Source organism: Chiloscyllium plagiosum, unplaced genomic scaffold (assembly GCF_037043375.1).
Source record: "Chiloscyllium plagiosum isolate Xiang-an unplaced genomic scaffold, Cpla_swu_hap1 HiC_scaffold_12, whole genome shotgun sequence".
In the NCBI taxonomy this organism is placed as follows: Eukaryota; Metazoa; Chordata; class Chondrichthyes; order Orectolobiformes; family Hemiscylliidae; genus Chiloscyllium; species Chiloscyllium plagiosum.
Window position 1 is genome coordinate 10,938,211 of NW_028270150.1, and position 18,749 is coordinate 10,956,959.

General features: G+C 45.0%; 1 protein-coding gene across 1 annotated transcript; it reads right to left on the reverse strand.

Moving 5' to 3' along the window:
- Positions 1-1,190: 1,190 nt before the first annotated feature.
- LOC122554855 (lysozyme C-1-like) lies at positions 1,191-18,088 on the reverse strand. Its single transcript, XM_043700201.2, has 4 exons — positions 17,959-18,088; positions 11,192-11,371; positions 8,083-8,158; positions 1,191-1,257 (listed from the first exon to the last, which is right to left on the reverse strand). Exons 1-4 carry the CDS (start codon positions 18,086-18,088, stop codon positions 1,191-1,193), a joined length of 453 nt encoding a protein of 150 aa, XP_043556136.1.
- Between the last annotated feature and the right edge of the window lie 661 nt (positions 18,089-18,749).

Genomic DNA, 18,749 nt, shown 5'->3' on the forward strand with positions numbered 1-18,749 from the left:
ATTGGTACGAGGACTGAAGTGCTTGGGTCTGGATGTTCTTTGGAGGGTCATGCAGACTCAATGGGCTGAATGACCTCTTTCTGCACAGAATTGGTTCTTCATTCTGAATCAGATGAAGATGGGTTTTAAATACACTTCCAAAAGGAGGCTGCTTCTTCTCCTTTCAACAACTTTATCCTTTCCCGTCGTCCAGATTGTGACCTTGTGTTAGTTCACAGGCATGGGCTGCTTTCGAATGTGAGGGGAGAAGTGACCATTGTGCTTGCTTACAATGCACATCCACTGGGATTGAGCAGCACACCTGACTGTGGGAAACCTCACTGGATCCCTGGTCAGGTGAGAAATTCTCCCTGAAAACTGGCAGAAAGTTTATTTTCCTGATTTTATCTGAGACTTCTGCCAACGTATGACTGTCACACAGGCAAACACCTTCAGGAAATTCTTCGAGGAGAAAGTGAGGGCTGCAGATGCTGGAGATCAGAGCTGAAAGTGTGTTGCTGGAAAAGCGCAGCAGGTCAGGCAGCATCCAAGGAACAGGAGAATCGACGTTTCGGGCATAAGCCTGAAGAAGGGCTTATGCCCGAAACGTCGATTCTCCTGTTCCTTGGATGCTGCCTGACCTGCTGGCTTTTCCAGCAATACATTTTCACCTTCAGGAAATTCCCATGCTTGCATGCACATTTGGAATTTTAGTAATCACTGAATGGTGAACAGAGCTGGAGGGATGGAAACCGTCAGACTCGCTAACTTAGCAACATAAAGTACTAACACTTGTTCATTTTCATCACATCAGTTAGCCCCCCACTCTCTCTCTCTCTCTAAAACAAGACTGTTAATGCAGCAAGGTTGGAATAGCTGATATTTAGATGTTCCTGGCCTAAATTTCTCAATTTTGTTTGGGAATTACATCTCCACACTGAAGCGGTGTCAAGTGTAGATCCTATCTTACGGGGATGCAAGCATTTCTGTTACTGGACTGAATTAGTTTCTTCAAGGTGACTGATGAAAATGTGGTGTAATCACTCACTAATCAAATGCACTGAATGTGTTTACATAACCTTATGTATGCAGCGTCTCTAGAAATGCAGGTTAACCAATCACACCTTCACTAGACATTTAACAAATTCAAGCTAACTTGTTAATGCAGCACATGTGATGTGTTGGGTCCAATGAGTGGACTATATCATGAATTATATTTTACAGTCATCCAGAAAATTGCCAAGGTTTCGACTCTGACATTTTTTCTTCCAGCTATACCTGCAAAAGAAAAAAGCATAAATAGTGTTAAACAAGAGGGTGTTCCAGGTACAGCCAATGGAAGAATCAACAAATGTTCATGTTTTTTTTTCCCCAGGGAACATTCACATCAAATGTTAACTCTGTTTACTTCTCTCCACAGATGCTGCTGGACCTGCTCAGAGTATCCAGCACCAACTGTACTTGGCTCTGATTTCTTCCTGGGTCTCAGAAGTTATCAGTGTGTACAACATCTGTCCATTGCCTCCTCTTCTTTGTTCTTTCAGAGGAAATGGGGTATCACTGCCCAGGTCAGAATTTACTGCATACTCTCAGCATGGCTTGCTAGGTCACTCCAGAGGGCAGTGAAGAGTTACCTGCATTGATGTGGGTCTGGAGTCACATGTTGAACAGATCGGATAAGAATGGCAGATTTCCTTCCCTAAAGGACTTCAGTGAACCAGATACATTTTTAACTGATGATATTTTCATGGTCACCATCACTGAGAACAGTTTTAAAATTCCTGATTCATTAATTGAATTTAAGTTCACCAGCTACCAAGCTGGGATTAACCTATGTCCCTCGACCATGAGTTGTGCCTCTGGATTTTTTTGTTTCCCCCAAAAACCAGAATCTAACAGCAGCAGGCACACACTGCCAATGACCCAGCCAGCACAGAGTAAACCCCTGACCTGAGGAGGTTCTAAATCCCCGGTTATATACTTTTTTCTTTTTTTTTTGAGACTCTAAGTCTCCTGGTTATATGTATATATTTTTTTCTACCCCATACTACTTTCTAACTGTGGTAGTGCTTACATTTTTGTGCCCCTAGTTTATTTTTTTCTCTCTTTTTTCATTTTCTTTTTTATCAGAAACCAGCAGCAGAAGCGCCACCCTGACTGTGGCCCAGCCAGCACAGAGTCAGTTTCCTAATCTAAGGAAGTTCTAAACCTCCTGGTTATATTTTCTTTTCTGAGGAATTTCTAAATCTCCTGGTTATGTTTTATTTTTTTTTTCTAATCTCCTAGTTATATTTTGTGCCTCTGGCTTTTTCTTATTTTATTAAACAAATGACAAAAACAGTTTACAACAAACAATTACATTTACAGCTGCATACAAGAGACAGCAATTTTACAAGGGAGGGGAGCAGCGAGAGGAGCAGCAAAGCCAGGCCCCAAACCCTACCGTTCAAACAGTTTACAGGGACATGAGGACAAACCTCAAATTCCAGTTTCACATAAAAATATAAAGAGACATCAACAATGACATTTGTACATTAGACAGTACTGTTACATACAAAAGTGCAGACAATACAGACCCAGCAAGCCCCCACCCCTCCCACCTTCCGACCACTCTAAGGCAGCCCTCCCCTACCTGCCTTCCGGTTCTTGGTCCACCCCATGCCCCTTCCAGTTCTCAGTCCGCCCTGACACACCTTTCGACCACATCTAGGACAGCCCGCCCCGGTACCCGCCCGGGGTGACAGCGGTCAGGACGATCCACCCACCTTCCAGCTTCACTAACCACCCTCAGCACCTTTTGACGACGTCTGGGGCAGCCCGCCCCGGTACCTGCCCGGGGTGACAGCGCTGAGGACGGCTACCCGCCTTCTGGCTCTCGGTCTGCCCCTATGTACCATTGGGCTCTCACCCACCCCGTTGCACCTCCGACCAGTGGGCTGTCCTGGCACACCTTTCGGCCACCTCTAGGACAGCCCGTCCCCTTCCCTGGGACGATAGCGTGTAGGGTAGCCCACAAGCATTCCGGATCTCAGCCTGCCCCTACCCGCCTTCTGGCTCTCGGCTGCTCTGACACCTTTCGACCACCTCTAGGACAGTGCTCAGAACAGCCTACCCACCATCTGGCTCTCAGGGCGACTGGCATCAGGGTGGCCTACCCACCCTCCGGCTTTCGGGACATCCTACCAACCTTCAGGTTCACAGGATGGTGCCTCTGGTTTATTTTTTATATTTTTTTTTCTTTTTTTTTCTTTTTTTTTCCCTGCGGCGCCCACTTCTCCTGGTTATATATATATATTTTATCTTTTTTTTTCTTTTTTAAAAAATTTAACCCCCACACTACCGCCTAAGTGCGGTAGTGCTTATTTTTTTCCCCAGCACCCATGGTGTGTGTGTGCAGATGTGAGACACAGTGAAGTACCTCTGGTTTATTCGTCCCTGTGGTGTTTGGAAACCAGGTGGATCTCATTGCCTACGAGATCCTTGAATGGGATTGTTAAGTTGGGAAAATCAGGAAGCCCTGGCTGACCAATATAAACAGGTGATTTAGAATCTCCTCAGTGTAGGTGAATGATTCTGTGCTGGCTAGGCCATGGTCAGTGTGTTACTGCTAATACTCTCTTGTGGTTTGGAGGATGGGAGTTTTCTTTTTCTTGCTCCCTCCTTTTTCAAAAGAAAAAAAATATAAACAGGGATTTAGAATCTCCTCAGTTTAGGGCACTGACTCCATGCTGGCTGGGTCACAGTCAGTGTGTTACTGCTGCTGTTGGTTTCTGCTTCGTTTTTGTGTGGGGGTGAGAAACCTGATTCTTGATCTGGCTGGACTATATACCCAGTTTGTTAACTGGTATTCCTTTTTTATTGAGGACTGACTCCTAAACTGCCTGATCTATCCCCTCAATATCTATCCCCTCAATGTGTTTCAGATGTAATTCAGCCCACATTAGGAAACTGTTATTTCACTGGCTGGGTACAGCCTGTGTGTTACTCTTTTCTCTTTTACTTTCAGAAAAGGATAATGTTGATTTTGTGGCAGCACTTAGCCCTTGAAATTTGGTTTTCTCTTTTTGAATTGCGTTTTCACTTTTTATTTGGTGTTTGGACTGAGTCCTTGTAAGAAAATACATCTTTCCAGATGGGCTGCTCCTGTGAGTAGGCCTGGTCCTTTGTCAGTGGACTAGGCCTCTGTAAAGACTGAACACCTGTGTGTGCACTAGGAGGTGAACATCTGCTGTATGCTGGTGTTTGGGAGTGGACTAAGCCCCTGTGAATTAGCTACACCTTTAGATTCCCTACTTTGTGGAAACAGGCCCTTTGGCCCAACCAGTCCACACCGACCCTCCGAAGAGTAACCCACACAGACCCATTTCCCTCTGACTAATGCACCTAACATTATGGGGCAATTTAGCGTGGCCAAATCACCTGACCTGCACATCTTTTGACTTTGGGTGGAAACCGGAGCACCCAGAGGAAACCCACGCAGACACGGGGAGAATGTGCAAACTCCACACAGACAGTCGCCCGAGGCTGGAATTGAATCTGGGACCCTGGTGCTGTGAGGCAGCAGTGCTAACCACTGAGCCACCGTGCTGCCCTACAGTACAGTACAATGTACTGTATTCTTGTGAGTGGGCCTGGTTCACCATGGATGGAGACTGAACACCTGTGTGCTGTGGGGTGTGCATTTGCGGTGTTCAGGAGTGGATTCTGCCCACGGTTGTGGACACTGTTTTTGGCAATGGTCTCTGCAGTTTAGAGTGGACTCTATTTCTAATAGTGCACTTTGTGTATTGGAGTGGACTGTGTTCCTGGGAATGCACTCTACATTTTGAAGATAACTGTTCATGGTCGTGGACTCTGTGCCAGAAAGGACTCTATTTGTTGATGATTGACTCTGTCTTGTTGCTTGTTGGGTTTACCACCTACACTATCTTGTGTGTCCCTGGGTCTGTCAGGCCTTACTGTGAGCTGGAGACTCACAGGTCATCACGAAAGCTGACACCCTGAAAGCTGGAGGGTGCGTAGGCCACTCTGATGTCGGTTGTCCTGAGAGCCGGAGATGGGTAGGCCGTTCTGAGTGCTGTCGTCCTGAGAAGAGGTAATCGGGACGGGCTGTCCTAGAGGCAGCTGGGAGGTGTGTCAGAGTGGCTGAGAGCCAGAAGATGTGTAGAGGCAGACCGAGATCTGGAAGGCTTGTGGGCTGCCCTGCGTGCTGTCATCCCAGGGAATGGGATGGGCTGTCCTAGAGGTGGCTGTAAGGTGTGTCAGGGCAGTCCACAGGTCAGATGACGTGTCAGGGTGGGTGGAGCCTGATGATACGTAGGAGAAAGTGAGGACTGCAGATGCTGGAGATCAGAGCTGAAAAATGTGTTGCTGGAAAAGCGCAGCAGGTCAGGCAGCATTCAAGGAGCAGGAGAATCGACATTTCGGGCATAAGCCCTTCTTCAGGAATGAGGAGGGTGTGCCAAGCAGGCTAAGATAAAAGGTAGGGAGGAGGGACTTGGGGGAGGGGCATTGGGAATGCGATAGGTGAGAGTGATGGGGTGGGGGCGGAGAGGTCGGGAAGAAGATTGCAGGTCAAGAAGGCGGTGCTGAGTCTGAGGGTTGGGACTGAGAAAAGGTGGGGGGAGGGGAAATGAGGAAGCTGGAGAAATCTGCATTCATCCCTTGTGGTTGGAGGATTCCTAGGCGAAAGATGAGGCGCTCTTCCTCCAGGCGCCGTGTTGCCATGGTCTGGCGAATGGAGGAGGCCAAGGACCTGCATGTCCCAGAGGTGTTCACTGAAACGTTCCGCAAGTAGGCGGCCTGTCTCCCTGAAACGTCGATTCTCCTGCTCCTTGGATGCTGCCTGACCTGCTGTGCTTTTCCAGCAACACATTTTTCATCAGTGATGATACGTAGGGGCAGGGAGAGAGCTGGAAGGCAGGTAGGCCATCCTCAGCGTTGTCACCCCAGATGTTGCCAGGGTTGGGGGATTTGAGCTGTAGGGAGAGGCTGAACAGGCTGGGGCTGTTTTTCCTGGAGCGTCGGAGGCTGAGGGGTGACCTTATAGAGTTTTACAAAATTATGAAAGACAATAAATGCTGGGCCTAGCCAATGATGTCTGTGTCCCATGAATGAATAGATTAAAAAAATCGAAAGTTTTATCACAGCTGTACAAAGCTTTGTTAAGACCATACCTGGGACGTTGTGTCCAGTTCTGATTTCTTACTTCAGGAAGTATACATGTGTCCTTGCAAGGGAAGGGGGGAAGGGGGTGCTGAAGAAGTACAACTCAGATTAATCAGACAGATTCCTGAGCTGGCAGAGTTTTTGTTTGAGGGACCTCTTAGCCTGTATTTAAAAGAATAATTTGGAATTTTATTGGAAGGTAAAGACAGGGCTTGATTGATGTTTCATTTTGGCAGGGCTATCTGCACAAAGGGGTCATGGACTCAGCATGTGCAGTCAGCCTTTTTGGACTCAGCTGAGAAGAAATTTCTTCACTCAGAGGATGGTGAACCTGTGGAACTTGACTCCACAGAGAGCTGGAGAGGCCAAGTCATTGAATGTAAATTTAGAAAGAGATTGACTGACAGATTTCTCCAGACCGGGGTTTCAATGGGCATGAGGAGAGTGGAGGAACACGATGTTGAGATAGAAGTTGAAGTGTGAAGAAAGTTCAATGGGCCAAATAATGTACTCCCGTTACCATGGGAGGCAATTGCTGGATTGTTCATCCAGAGACACAGGTAATGTTCTGGGGATCTGGGCCGAATCCTGTCTCGGTGATTCAGTAAAGAACTGGAATTGAGAGTTCTAAAGACCATGAAACCATTGCCAGGAAAAACCCACCTGGTTCACTAATGTCCTTTAGGGGTGGAAACTGCCATCCTTACCTGGTCTGGCCGAGATGTGACTCCAGATCCACAGCAATGTGGTTGATTCTTGACTGCCTTCTGGGCCATAAGGGATGGGCAATAAATGCTGGCCGAACCAGTGATTCCCTTCTCCCATAAATGAACTAAAAAGAAACAATTTTTACATTCATGTGTAATCTCATGTAGGGTAGGATGTGCTAAGTCTCAATTTTGTAATCTAAGAATGCCAAATATGAGTAAGAACAGCCATCATCTTGTTTCGCCTCCCTGACTTTGTTTGGCGTGTACCCCGAAATCAGAGCTGTCGAGTTTAAGTTAGGAATGGAAACCAACTTTTTAAAGCCATATTTAACATTCGGGCTAGGGACAGCTATTGATCAATGAATGAGCCAATCAAACTATCCTTCACTCTAGAGTATTTTCAGAGCATCTAATGGGAAGAGGTGTATTATACTTCCCATGCATTGTATACCCCTGTGGCACTTATAGACAGTCATAGACCAAGATCATGGACCTTTGAGACATTAAGGATTCTGAAAGGATCAATGCTGAGTGGTGCACTAAGCATGGCCTAACACAATGGTTTGACATGAGGGACATGAAGAACTCAGAAGGTGAAAGACCCCGATATCTGTTCTAACACACATTAACTGTAACAAGGTCTACCACAACGATAGTTTGTTGTCTGGCCATTACTGTCCTTGAATTAATTGGTTTGCTAAGGCATTTCTGAGGACAGAAAAGAGCTAACCACATCATAGTGAGTCTGGAGTCATTTGTAGACCACACGGTGTAAGGAGAATGGAGTTCTTTTCTGGAACTGGATAGGTTTTTTACAGCAATTCACAACAGTTTCATGGTTAGCATTACTGACATGAGCGTTCAGTTCCAGTAAAATTAATTGATTTTAATTTCCAGCAGTTTCAGATTTGAAGCCATAGTCCATCAGACATTCACTTGGCTTATTACTCCAATGGCATTGCATTATAGCAATTAGGGGAATCTCTTGTTGTTAGACTACCTGGTGGTTTTCCTTTACCACACTGGACCAAGAGCAGTGCCCTGGAAATCTCAACCGAGAAAGAGGATCTTGCAGCATATCAACGAGTTAGAACTTGTGTCACGATGTACAGTGGTGAGGATTAACTTTGGAACCACACCAACAGTAGCAGACTCCACTCCTCTGAAATGGGAATGATATTTAGAGACAGCTAGAAACAAGAAAGTTAAAAAGTTATTAACATACCAGGCATTCATCCCTTGAGGTGTCACTATCCTTTTCACACACTGAATGTCATCTATGATGTTGTCATTGATAAAATCTACAAGAAAAAGACAATACTGTATTAGAATAATCCTTTGAATGTTCATGTGTGAAATGTCCATGATCTATGTTGCTTCTGGTTTGAAAAAGATGACCCTGTCTTTTTAAAACAAAATCCCAGAGTTCACTAAATAGTTAATCCCAGATAAGATTTTGTTTTATCAGCTCCATTTCACTAGGGCATTACAGTTTCAAAGGTATAAAACTTCTCTACCAGTCCAGTAAAGGGAATTGCTTGCAGTGTTATCTGTCACAAACTGACCAGCAGAGATCACCTTATCTTTCATACTGGTGGTTATTTTGAATCTATTACGTAAATTTAGAAAAGGGTTTTCTTTTCCCTTGTTTCCCCCCAGGTTCCCATTTGTCTGTCACTGATGCATTTGGATGAGGTCAAGTCAGCTTTTCCCTCATGTCGGTTTCCTATTCCAGCAGCTACATCTCTTAAGACTTGGCCAACTCAATCAGTTGTGCTGCCTTGGTCATGGACAGTGGAGTCCATCTCCCAGAGGACATTCTGCACCCTTCCTATTCTCTGTGTGTGATGATGTTGCTCCTTTAACAAGGTTATGTTGTCCTTGGTTTTTTTTCAGACAGACTCCAAAAAGTCTGGGGCTGAAGGGTTTTAGGGCCAGTTTGATTATAGCTAACAGATACTGCCTTAGACAAAAGGCTGGTACTCTGTCTCTGACTTTTCTCCTGTTTGATCTTTTCCTTTTGTGCCAAGGGGTGTTTATGGGGGTTGTTGCAAGTATTGGGAATGGCATCCTTAAGTTGGGATAATCTTTAAGGTTCTTGGATAGGTTAGCTTATTCTGTATTCTCTTCTCTTTTGTTTGTGTTTCATTCGGTAATCTTGTAAATAAATTCTGTTTTGTTTAAAACTAAGTGGTTTGACCAGCTGCATTTGTCCTGGAATATCCACGTCACACCCGCTTAAAACAATTAGCAAATTTAAGGTCTGAGCTACTTTCTGTAAATGTTTTGAGGGGGTCTGGCCTAGTCCATAACAAGTGCATTTTCTAATTGTTGGTCAACATGTAGGTGCTCTGGTTCATCAGCTGAAGGGGTGTGGTAAGTACGCATCAGTGTGAGGTTTCCTTGCCCATGTTTGACCAGGAGCCATAAGACTTTAGAAGGTCTACAATCAATGTTGAGGATTTCCAGGCTAACTCCTCTCAATGATATAGCACTGTGTGGCATCTCTGAAGTCCATCCCACTGATGGGAGAAGATGGAGCCATGGATGGTGATGCCAATATTCTGACATTGTTTGAAGAGGTGCATTCTAGTGAAGATTTAGAAAATATCCTATTAAATTAATTGAACGAATTAAATTCAATATCAATCAGAAAGTGTTAAGGGGGTGGGGGGAAGGTTTGCTGAAGCAGGAGTCTGGCCAGAGAGCTTAACAGCTGCTACAGAGAAAACGTTAGAATAAATTTTTAAAGACGTTATAGTACATAGAAATATTCTAGCTAATCAGGCAGTATCAAGCATGGTCTTGTGAAAGGGAAATCACGTTTAACTAACTTGTTAAACTCCTCTGAAGAAGTAACATGTGCTGTGGATAAAAGGAAATTTGTGGATGGACTCTCAAGGTACTTATTGAGGTATCACATCAAGGATTAGTGCAACAACTAAAGGTTCATGGGATGGGGGTCATATATTGGCATAGATAGATGATTGACTTGCTTATCGGAAACAAAATAAGCAAAAATGGGACTCATTCTTGTTGGTAAGATGGAGCAAGTGGTGTTTCTTGGGAGTTATTGCTGCTAACAATTTACATAAATAACTTGCAGAAAGGGAGAGAAAGCACAGCAGCTAAATTCTGATTGAATTCAAATCCCACCATTTACTACGGCATGATTTGTACCTGGTCTTGTGGTTTCCATAAAACACGACCTGATTTATGTGATTAGTAGGCTAATGATAATACCATTGGGCCACTGGTTTCTATAAAAATATCCATTTATCCCAACTCTGTTTTTCTGTTGGTTAGTCAATCTTCTATGCTTGCCTTGTGTATTAACTAGGTAAAAACAAGGACTGCAGACGTTGGAAACCAGATTCTAGATTAGAGTGGTGCTGGTAAAGCACAACATCCGAGGAGTAGGAAAATCAACGTTTCGGGCAAAAGCCCTTCAAGGGCTGCCTGAACTGCTGTGCTTTACCAGCACCACTCTAATCTAGAATTGTGTATTAAGCTTTCTTGCAACATCTTACCAGATGCCTTTTGGAAGTTCAGATACACTGCGCCCACAATGCATCCACTGTCTCTGCTGCCCCTTCCTTTAATACCCGAGTATGTAGACCATCAGGACACAGGAGTTTGTCTGCTTTTCATCCCAATAGTTTCCTCAGTACTTTTCCTTAGTGAAAGCAATTGATTTAAGTTCCTCTTTTTCTATAATCTCTGCATCTGTCGTTCCTATTGGTATAGTTTCAGTATCTCCCACCATGAAACTGAGGCAGAATATTGATTTGTGTCTGCCATATAAGCATCAAAGACCATGAGAATTAGGAGCAGGAGTAGGCCACTTAGTCCCTTGAGCCTTCTGCTATTCAATAAGATCATGGCTCATCCAACACTCCTCACATCCACCTCCCTGCCCTTTCCCCTTAACCATTGATTCCCCGACTGATCAAGAATCTCTCCATCTCAGCCTTCAGTATACACAAGGATTCTGCCCCCACAGCTCTCTGTGACAAGGAGTTCCAAAGTCTCTCAACCCTCTGAGAGGAGAAATCCCCCCTCAAATCAGTCTGAAATTGGTGTCCCTTTATTCTGAGACGGTGCCCTCTGCTCCAAGAATCTCCCACATTGTTAGCTCCCCAGCCTCATCCTCTAAGGCACTAACTTGCTTTCTTTAATTCTTGCACAGTATTCTATTTCGCTTAAATTGGAATTTTTATGATTTAATTCTTTCACTTAACAAATGGGAGTTGAGAAATTACTGCTGTACACCAAAATCATAGCCTAAGGGAAGAGATCATTTCTGACCTGTCCTGATGCGATGAATTGCTTACCATTGCACCTCTTTCCACATCCTTTCCTTCTCTTTGGGTGCTGTGTCTGACCATCTTCACACCACCTGACGCTGTTGATCTGAAAGATCCCGTAATCTGATGATAAAGTCCTTCCAGCCCTCTTGTTAAGTCCAACTATTCTTGTGTTGTAGTTGCTTTCATATTGAACCAGACAAATCCCTAAAATGAGAACAAACAGATCACAGCCTTGTGTTTGGTATTTCCTTTGATGCCCCTTCCTCAAGTGCAAGGGGAGGTGGTGGCATAAGGATAACTGAAATAATTCCACAGAGGCTGGTATCCAGTCACCACATCACCCTTTATTTACACAGGGAGAGTCCTTGACACTGGTCCAGCTCCCTCAGAGCCAGCTCTCAGAGTGAGCAGAACCTCTGTCACTCCTGTTTTTATCTGTGAGCCAGGGCTCCCTGATTGGACCAGATGAACAGCCCCAATCACGGAACTCATTTTCTATGAGGTCCACCTGACTGACTTCATTACAATTACTACATCCCTCTCTCTCTGAGTCCGAGGACATTGGCTGGTTCTTTTCTTTTTGTAGTTCCTCCTGAGGCATTTTAGCACCAGCTCAGGTTCCTCCAGGTCTGCCTCTGATATGGGCAGTGTGTAACACACAGTAGCTCGTCTCTTGCAACTGGAGCATCTCAAAAGAAATTCATTCTGTTTTTCAGGCGGGAAAGGCATTGAGGTGATGACATCCGCTGTGTCCATCTCAGATTCCGAGGTATTTTCAACACCTGATGGAGAGGGAGCACCCACAGGTTCTGGAACAGTCCGAAAGGCTGTCGAGGAGCTGAGCAGGTTTAGCTCCCGCACCGTTTGTGAGTTTGCAGTGCTTCTTCAGGACTATCACACCGAGTGGAACTTTCTGTGTCACTGAACCTGACCTCACGGCAACCATACCCCTCACCCAGTCAGGGCCATTCCTGTGGTTCTTACACCAAACTTTGTTCCCTGAAGTAAACAGCGTCTCTCGCTTTAGTGGACTCTTGTGTCCAGGAAGATCAGACTTCCCCTGTTGGCAACTCTGCTGGTGCTGTCCCTGTTGTTGCATGAGGGGTTTTCCTATAATCAAACAGCTAGCAGGACAGTTTGGTATCGAATGATACTGTAGGCAGTTTCTTTCAGCCTGCCTTCAAAGTTTGGTCTGCACTTTCTGCCAGACCACTGGATGATGGATGGCATGGAGCTACCCTGACATGCAAAATACCATTTGTCTTTCAGAAATTCTCAAATTACCTGCTGGTAAATGATGGACCGTTGTATTTGACCAACACTTCTAGGAGTCCGTGCATTGCAAAAGATGCTCATGGCTTTTCTGTCATTGTTCCCATATTTGGTGAATGAATTCTATGGATCTCCAGCCATTTTGAGTCAGCGTCCACAATGGCTAAGAACATTGAGCCTATGATAGGACCCGTGTAGTCGATGTGTAACTGAGTCCAGGGTTTACTCTGCCATTCCCAGGAATGGAGCGGCACGGTGTCACAGTGGTTAGCACTGCTGCCTCACAGCACCAGGGACCCAGGTTTGATTCCCGCCTTGGGCGATTGTCTGTGTGGAATTTGCATATTCTCCCTGTGTCTGTGTGAGTTTCTTCTGGGTGCTCCTGTTTCCTCTCACAAACACAAAGATGTGCAGGACAGGTGAACTGGCCATGCTAAATTGGTCATAGTGTTAGGTGCATTAGTCAGGAGTAAATTTAGGGTAGGGGAATGGGTCTGGGTTGGTCAGTGTGGACTTGTTGGGCCGAAGGGCCTGTTTCCAAACTGTACGAAAAAATGTAGGGGAGGAGCTGTCAGTAATTTTCGTCCTCTGGGTGCCGCCCCACCAACATAGCTATGTCGACATCCAATCCTGGTCACCAGACATAACTTCTCGCCAATACCTTCATTTTAGAAACCCTTGGGTGACCCTGGTGGAGTTCAGCCAGTATCTGGCAGTGATCATTGCTCAGGACAATCGTTGTTGTTCCCCATAATAATATACCATCTTCTTCTGTGATCGGGTTTCTCTGTGTCCAAAAAGGTTTCAATTCTGGGTGCGACAGCCCTCTCGTTTCCCCCATCACCACCAGCTGTTTCACTTCTCCCAGGACCGGATCTTTCTACATCCAAAATCTGATATTGTCAGCTGTGATGAGAGAGAGCGTTCAGAAGAGATTTATCAGAATGTTGATAGATATGGAAGGTTTGAGTTATAAAGAAAGGCTGGATTGGCTGGGACATTTTTCATTGGAGTGTTGGAGGTTGAAAGCGACCTGATAGAGGTTTATAAAATAATGAGAGGCGTAAATAGAGTTAATGGTGGTTGTCTTTTCCCTAGCATGGGGGATTTCAAGACTCGGGGACTCACTTTAAGGTGAGAGGGGAACGATTTTAAAAAGACATGAAGGGCAAATCTTTTACACAGAGGGTGGTTCATGTGTGGAATGAACTTCCTGAGGAAGTGGTGGATGTTGGTACAATTACAACATTTAAAAGAGACTTAGATAAGTACATGAACAGGAAATATTTGGAGGGATATAGGCCAGGAGCAGGCAGGTGGGAATGATTTAGTTTGGGATTGTGTTTGGTATGAACTGGTTGGACCGGTGGGTCTGTTTTTGTGCTGCATGACCCTACGACTCTGACTTTAAGTGTGTTCAGAAAATATAAAACCATTACAGACTCTTTGAGTGCCTAGGCAGAAGTGGGTACTGCAGATGCTGGAGATTAGAGTCGAGATTAGAATGGTGCTGGAAAGACACAGCAGGTCAGGCGGCGTCCGAGGAGCAGGAAAATCAACGTTTCAATCAAAAACTTTATCAGGAAAGCTCTTCCAGTGCCTGCCCCATCAGGGGTGTATCTGGCAGCAGGAGGCAGTTCAATGCATCCACTTTCGCTACTTGGCCTCCTGGATGGAGATCCAACTTGTAATTGTATGCAATTAGTATGAAAGCCCATTGCTGAATTTGGTCTGAATCTGTGGGTGGCACTGCCTTGTCCTTTTTAAGTGGACCCAGCAGGAATTTGTGGTCCATTATTATTACAAAGTTATGTCCACAAAGGTATTGGTGAAACTTCCTGAGTCCAAATGCGGCTGCCAAGCCTTCCTTCTCTATCTGAGTGTATTTACGTTCTGCATTAGCTAAAATACTGAATGCATAAGCTGTTGGGGCATTCTTCTCCATTGGCCCACTTTATGGACTGGTACCACACCGATGCCATAAGGACAGGCACCAATTGTCATCATCAAATCTCACTTGGGATCGTAGTGTGCCAACCTTAGAGGATGATAGCTATTTAGTCAATTCCCTGAAAGCTATGACTTGACGACAAGACCATTTCCAAGGCTGACCCTTTTTTAGGAGTTGACACAAAGATGGCAGGATGGGGGCCAGGTTCTGTATGAACTTTCCCTAATAATTCACCAGCCCAAGGAAAGAACTGAGCTCTGGTACAGACTTGGGACTTTCATCTTAAGTGATCACTCTCACTTTATCTTCCAATGGATGTAACCCAGTCTTGTTGAATCTGTAATCTAAATAGATCACTTGGGGTGCCTGGAAAACACATCTTTCTCTTCTAAGGCATACACCCACCAGGTAGAAATAATGAGGTGCTCCTCCTTGGCCTTCCCTGTTATTAGCATGTCATTTAAATAAATGGTGACCTAGGGTAGACCTTGTAAAATGTTCCCCATTGTCTGCTGAAAAATTGCACAGGATGACGGAAACCAAAAAGGCACTCACGTACCTTAATGGTATTAATTTTAGTGTACTCCTGGAAATCCTCATCTAGCGGCAATTGCAGGTATGCAAGGAACATGTCCAGCTTCATGAAGTACAGTCTCCCTGCCAGCTTTGCGTATAAATCCCCTCTCTATGAGAGGGATTGTGGATTTATCCAGCTATGAGAAGTGGTTTATTGTTTGTTTAAAATCTCCACAAAGGTGAACTGACCCATCAGGCTTCACAATCAGGGCGCTCGCCGCTGCCCATTCCACAAACATGGAGAAAGTGAGGACTGCAGATGCTGGAGATCAGAGCTGAAAATGTGTTGCTGGAAAAGCGCAGCAGGTCAGGCAGCATCAAAGGAGCAGGAGAATCGACGTTTCGGGCATAAGCCCTTCTTCAGGAAGGTCCAGAGACTGAAGAAGGGCTTCCTGAAGAAGGGCTTATGCCCGAAACGTCGATTCTCCTGCTCCTTTGATGCTGCCTGACCTGCTGCGCTTTTCCAGTAACACATTTTTCATTCCACAAGCATTCACTGGTTTGATGATTCTTTCACTTTCCAGCCTCCTGATTTCTGCCTCTACCTGGGCCTCCTCCATCACCAAATCCTAGCCACCTGACGTCTGGAGGAAGAACACATCATCTTCCGCCTTGGGACCCTCCAACTACACGGAATCAATGTTGATTTCACCAGTTTCCTTATCTCCCTTGCCTCCCCACCTCATCCCAGATCCAACCCTCCAACTATGCCCTGCCCTCTTGACGTGTTCCGCCTGTCCATTTTCCTGCTCCACCCTCTCCACTGATCTGTTGCCATCACCTCCCACCTGCATTTACCTATCACCTTCTCAGCTATCTTTTCCCCAGCTCTACACCTCCTCTTGTTTATCTCTCAGCACCGCCCCCCCACAACATTCTTGATGAAGGGTGTATGTCCGAAACGTCGATTCTCCTACTCCTTGTATGCTGCCTGACCTGCTGCACTTTTCCGGCACTGCACTTTTTAACTCTGACTCTCCAGCATCTGCAGTCCTCAGTTTTTCTGTTTTACCCGTAAGGCAAATGGCACCAAGTGGGCCTTATGGACTCGTGGAATTACTTCCTGGTCAACATGCAAGGTGGCTTTGGCTCCTCGGACAGTCTCTGGATCTTCCTGAAAATCTTGCGCTTGGTTAATTAGGACATCGCTCAGACATCCGTTTTCAAATCAAAAAATGATAAGCCAATCTCAGTGAATCTTTCTCAGCCAATTTCACGCCAGCAAAATTGGGCCCAATCAGTGGTAAGTGAACCAGCTCCTTCTCATAAGACACCAGAACCGAAGTCCAACCTTTAGCCTGTAAAGGTTCCCTGGTGTAGGTTCTTAGTCCAGCTGAGGCCTTGGGTCGGATTTTGGAGAGACGTTTGTTAAACATTGGTTCAGTGGTCACCGAAATGGCCACACCGCTATCAACTTTCATTAGAATTGGGTGACCAGTTAACCAGACATTTAGAATAGAATAGAATATAGCATATCCTTTTATTACCATGTGTATTCAATACAAAGTATAGTGAAAAGTGTGTACCATCACCATCCATAGGTGGCATCCACATTAACTTGAAATAAAATTAAAGAAGATAACTTAGAGAGAGCCCATCTTTCCCTCCTCTGCTGCTACAATATGCCGCCCCTGAGAGTGTCCAACTCAGGGCTTCCCAGCTCATGCCATGCTGCAGGAAGAAAGTGAGCACTCCAATGCTGAAGATCAGAGTCAAGAGTGTGGTGCTGGAAAAGCACAGCCAGTCAGGTTAAAATCAGGGTCAGCCATAATCTTATTGAATGGCGAAGCAGGCTGAAGGGCTGAATGGCCTGGTCTTGTTCCTTGTTTGAATGTAGATGACAAAACGGAGCTGAATTGTAAAGAATCCATTCCATAGCAATGGAAACCACATGATGTATTGAATTTGCATGTTCTCGGGAAACCCATTTCTCACCCAGAAATGGAGGATTTCAGTTTTCAGTTTCCAGCTTTCAGTTCCCAATCTCAGGAAACATTTAGAGATAAAGTCTGATCACTGGCTGGTGCTCAATTGCCATCGGTAGTCTTCCTCTCAGGATGCCTTACTATCAAAGGCCTCTTGGAGTCATCCATCCTCCATATCCTAGTCTTCCATCTCCAGCCCAGACTTAGTGTGTCATGAGCTGAGATCAACTGGGTGTTTCCTCTGTTCTGAGGCTAGAGTGGTTTGATTACTGTATATTTTATATTCCAGAACTATATGGAGAGATGACAAACCTGCATGTGTGTGTGTGTGTGCGTGTGTGTGGAGGGGGGGGGGGGGGGGGGGTGGAAGGGAGGTCTTTCTTTACAATTTTTTTGAAAAACAATTCATGTTTACAGCTCTTTGATTCTATTCTATGAAAAGAATCCCTACATTGTGGAAGCAGACCATTTGGCCCATCGAGTCCACACCGACCCTCTGGAGAATATCCTGTAACAACCCCATCTCTGTAACCATGCATTCCCATGGCTAACCCTCCTAGCCTGCACATCCCTGGCCTCTATGGGCAATTTAACATGGTTAATCCACCTGACCTGCACATCTTTGGATTGTGGGATGAAAACAAAGCACCTGGAGGAAACCCAAACAGAAATGGGGAGAATGTGCAAACTCCACACAGTCACCCCAGGGTGGAATCAAACCCGGGTTCTTGGTGCTGATGAGGCAGCAGTGCTAACCACTGAGCCACCGTGCCAACCTTTTGCTTCCAGAAACTTCCATAGTTGGTTTTTACCTTTTTCTCTCAATCCACATCCAGGCTTAACTCATCAAGTACAGGGAGTGTCAACAGGAATCAGACTCGCATAATCAGACTTAGAACAATTGAGCATACTGCTCTGTCCAGTAACCAAAACAAGTAAGTCGACAAAAGCCATAAGCAATGCACTTAAAACTGAATGTGAACTTAATTATTTAGTGCAAAAACAATGTTCGACTAGAGTTGAGGATCTTCAGCTGACCCGACTTGTACAGAGAATGTGAGACTCACAGTTTTCCAGACTGTACCCACGATATCCATCCAAACCATTCCTGCGCAATAGTTGAGCAAGTTCACATTTCTGATAGACATAAGGCCTTGCCCCTGTGAGCAGAACACTGAGAATGAGAAAGGTCTTCATTTTCCTGATCATGGCACAAGAAGCAGTTATTGAACTAGAAATATGAATTAGAGTTATTCCCTTTGTAATCGGGTAGGAGTCTGTTGTCCGCCCCTCCCCCACCTACTCTTTACTACACCATTGTTACACACGTATCAAAACAATCTTGTAAAACATAACCAATCTCTGAACAGTCGATAAGTTTTGGCTTCAACTCATCAAGATGATGAGATTTCCAAGAACATTACTTTTTTAAGAAAAGCCTTTTCCAGGGAGCACAACAATCCTTCTTTCTTCGAAGGTGAACATTTAGTTTTCAGAAGATTATTTGGTCGATGGGAAATTCCTTGTTTTTATACAATAAGTTAAATCATACACTTCTCCAAGAGTCAACCATCTGAACTATGTCTGAATCAAATATTTCTCGTCATGGCAAATTGGCTGCTAAAGCAACCTGCATTTACATAACACCTATAATTTAGTAAAATATCTTGACACATGAATAGGAAAAGTTTGGAGGGATATGGACCTGGAGCAGGCAAATGGGACTTGTTTGGTTTGGGATTATGTTCGGCATGGACTGGTTGAACCAAAGGGTCTGTTTTCGTGCTGTATCACTGGACAAAAGGGGAGGTAATGGTGTCGTGGTGGTTGTATTATTGGCTTAGTAATCCAGTAACCC

Coding starts and splice junctions, on each gene's coding strand:
- LOC122554855 (XM_043700201.2), bottom strand. CDS start 18,088: ATGAAGACCTTTCTCATTCTCAGTGTTCTGCTCACAGGGGCAAGGCCT. Junction 11,372..17,958: donor TGGGTACAGTCTGGAAAACT/GTGAGTCTCACA, acceptor TTCTCATTTTAG/GGATTTGTCTGGTTCAATAT. Junction 1,258..8,082: donor CCTCAAGGGATGAATGCCTG/GTATGTTAATAA, acceptor TTTCTTTTGCAG/GTATAGCTGGAAGAAAAAAT.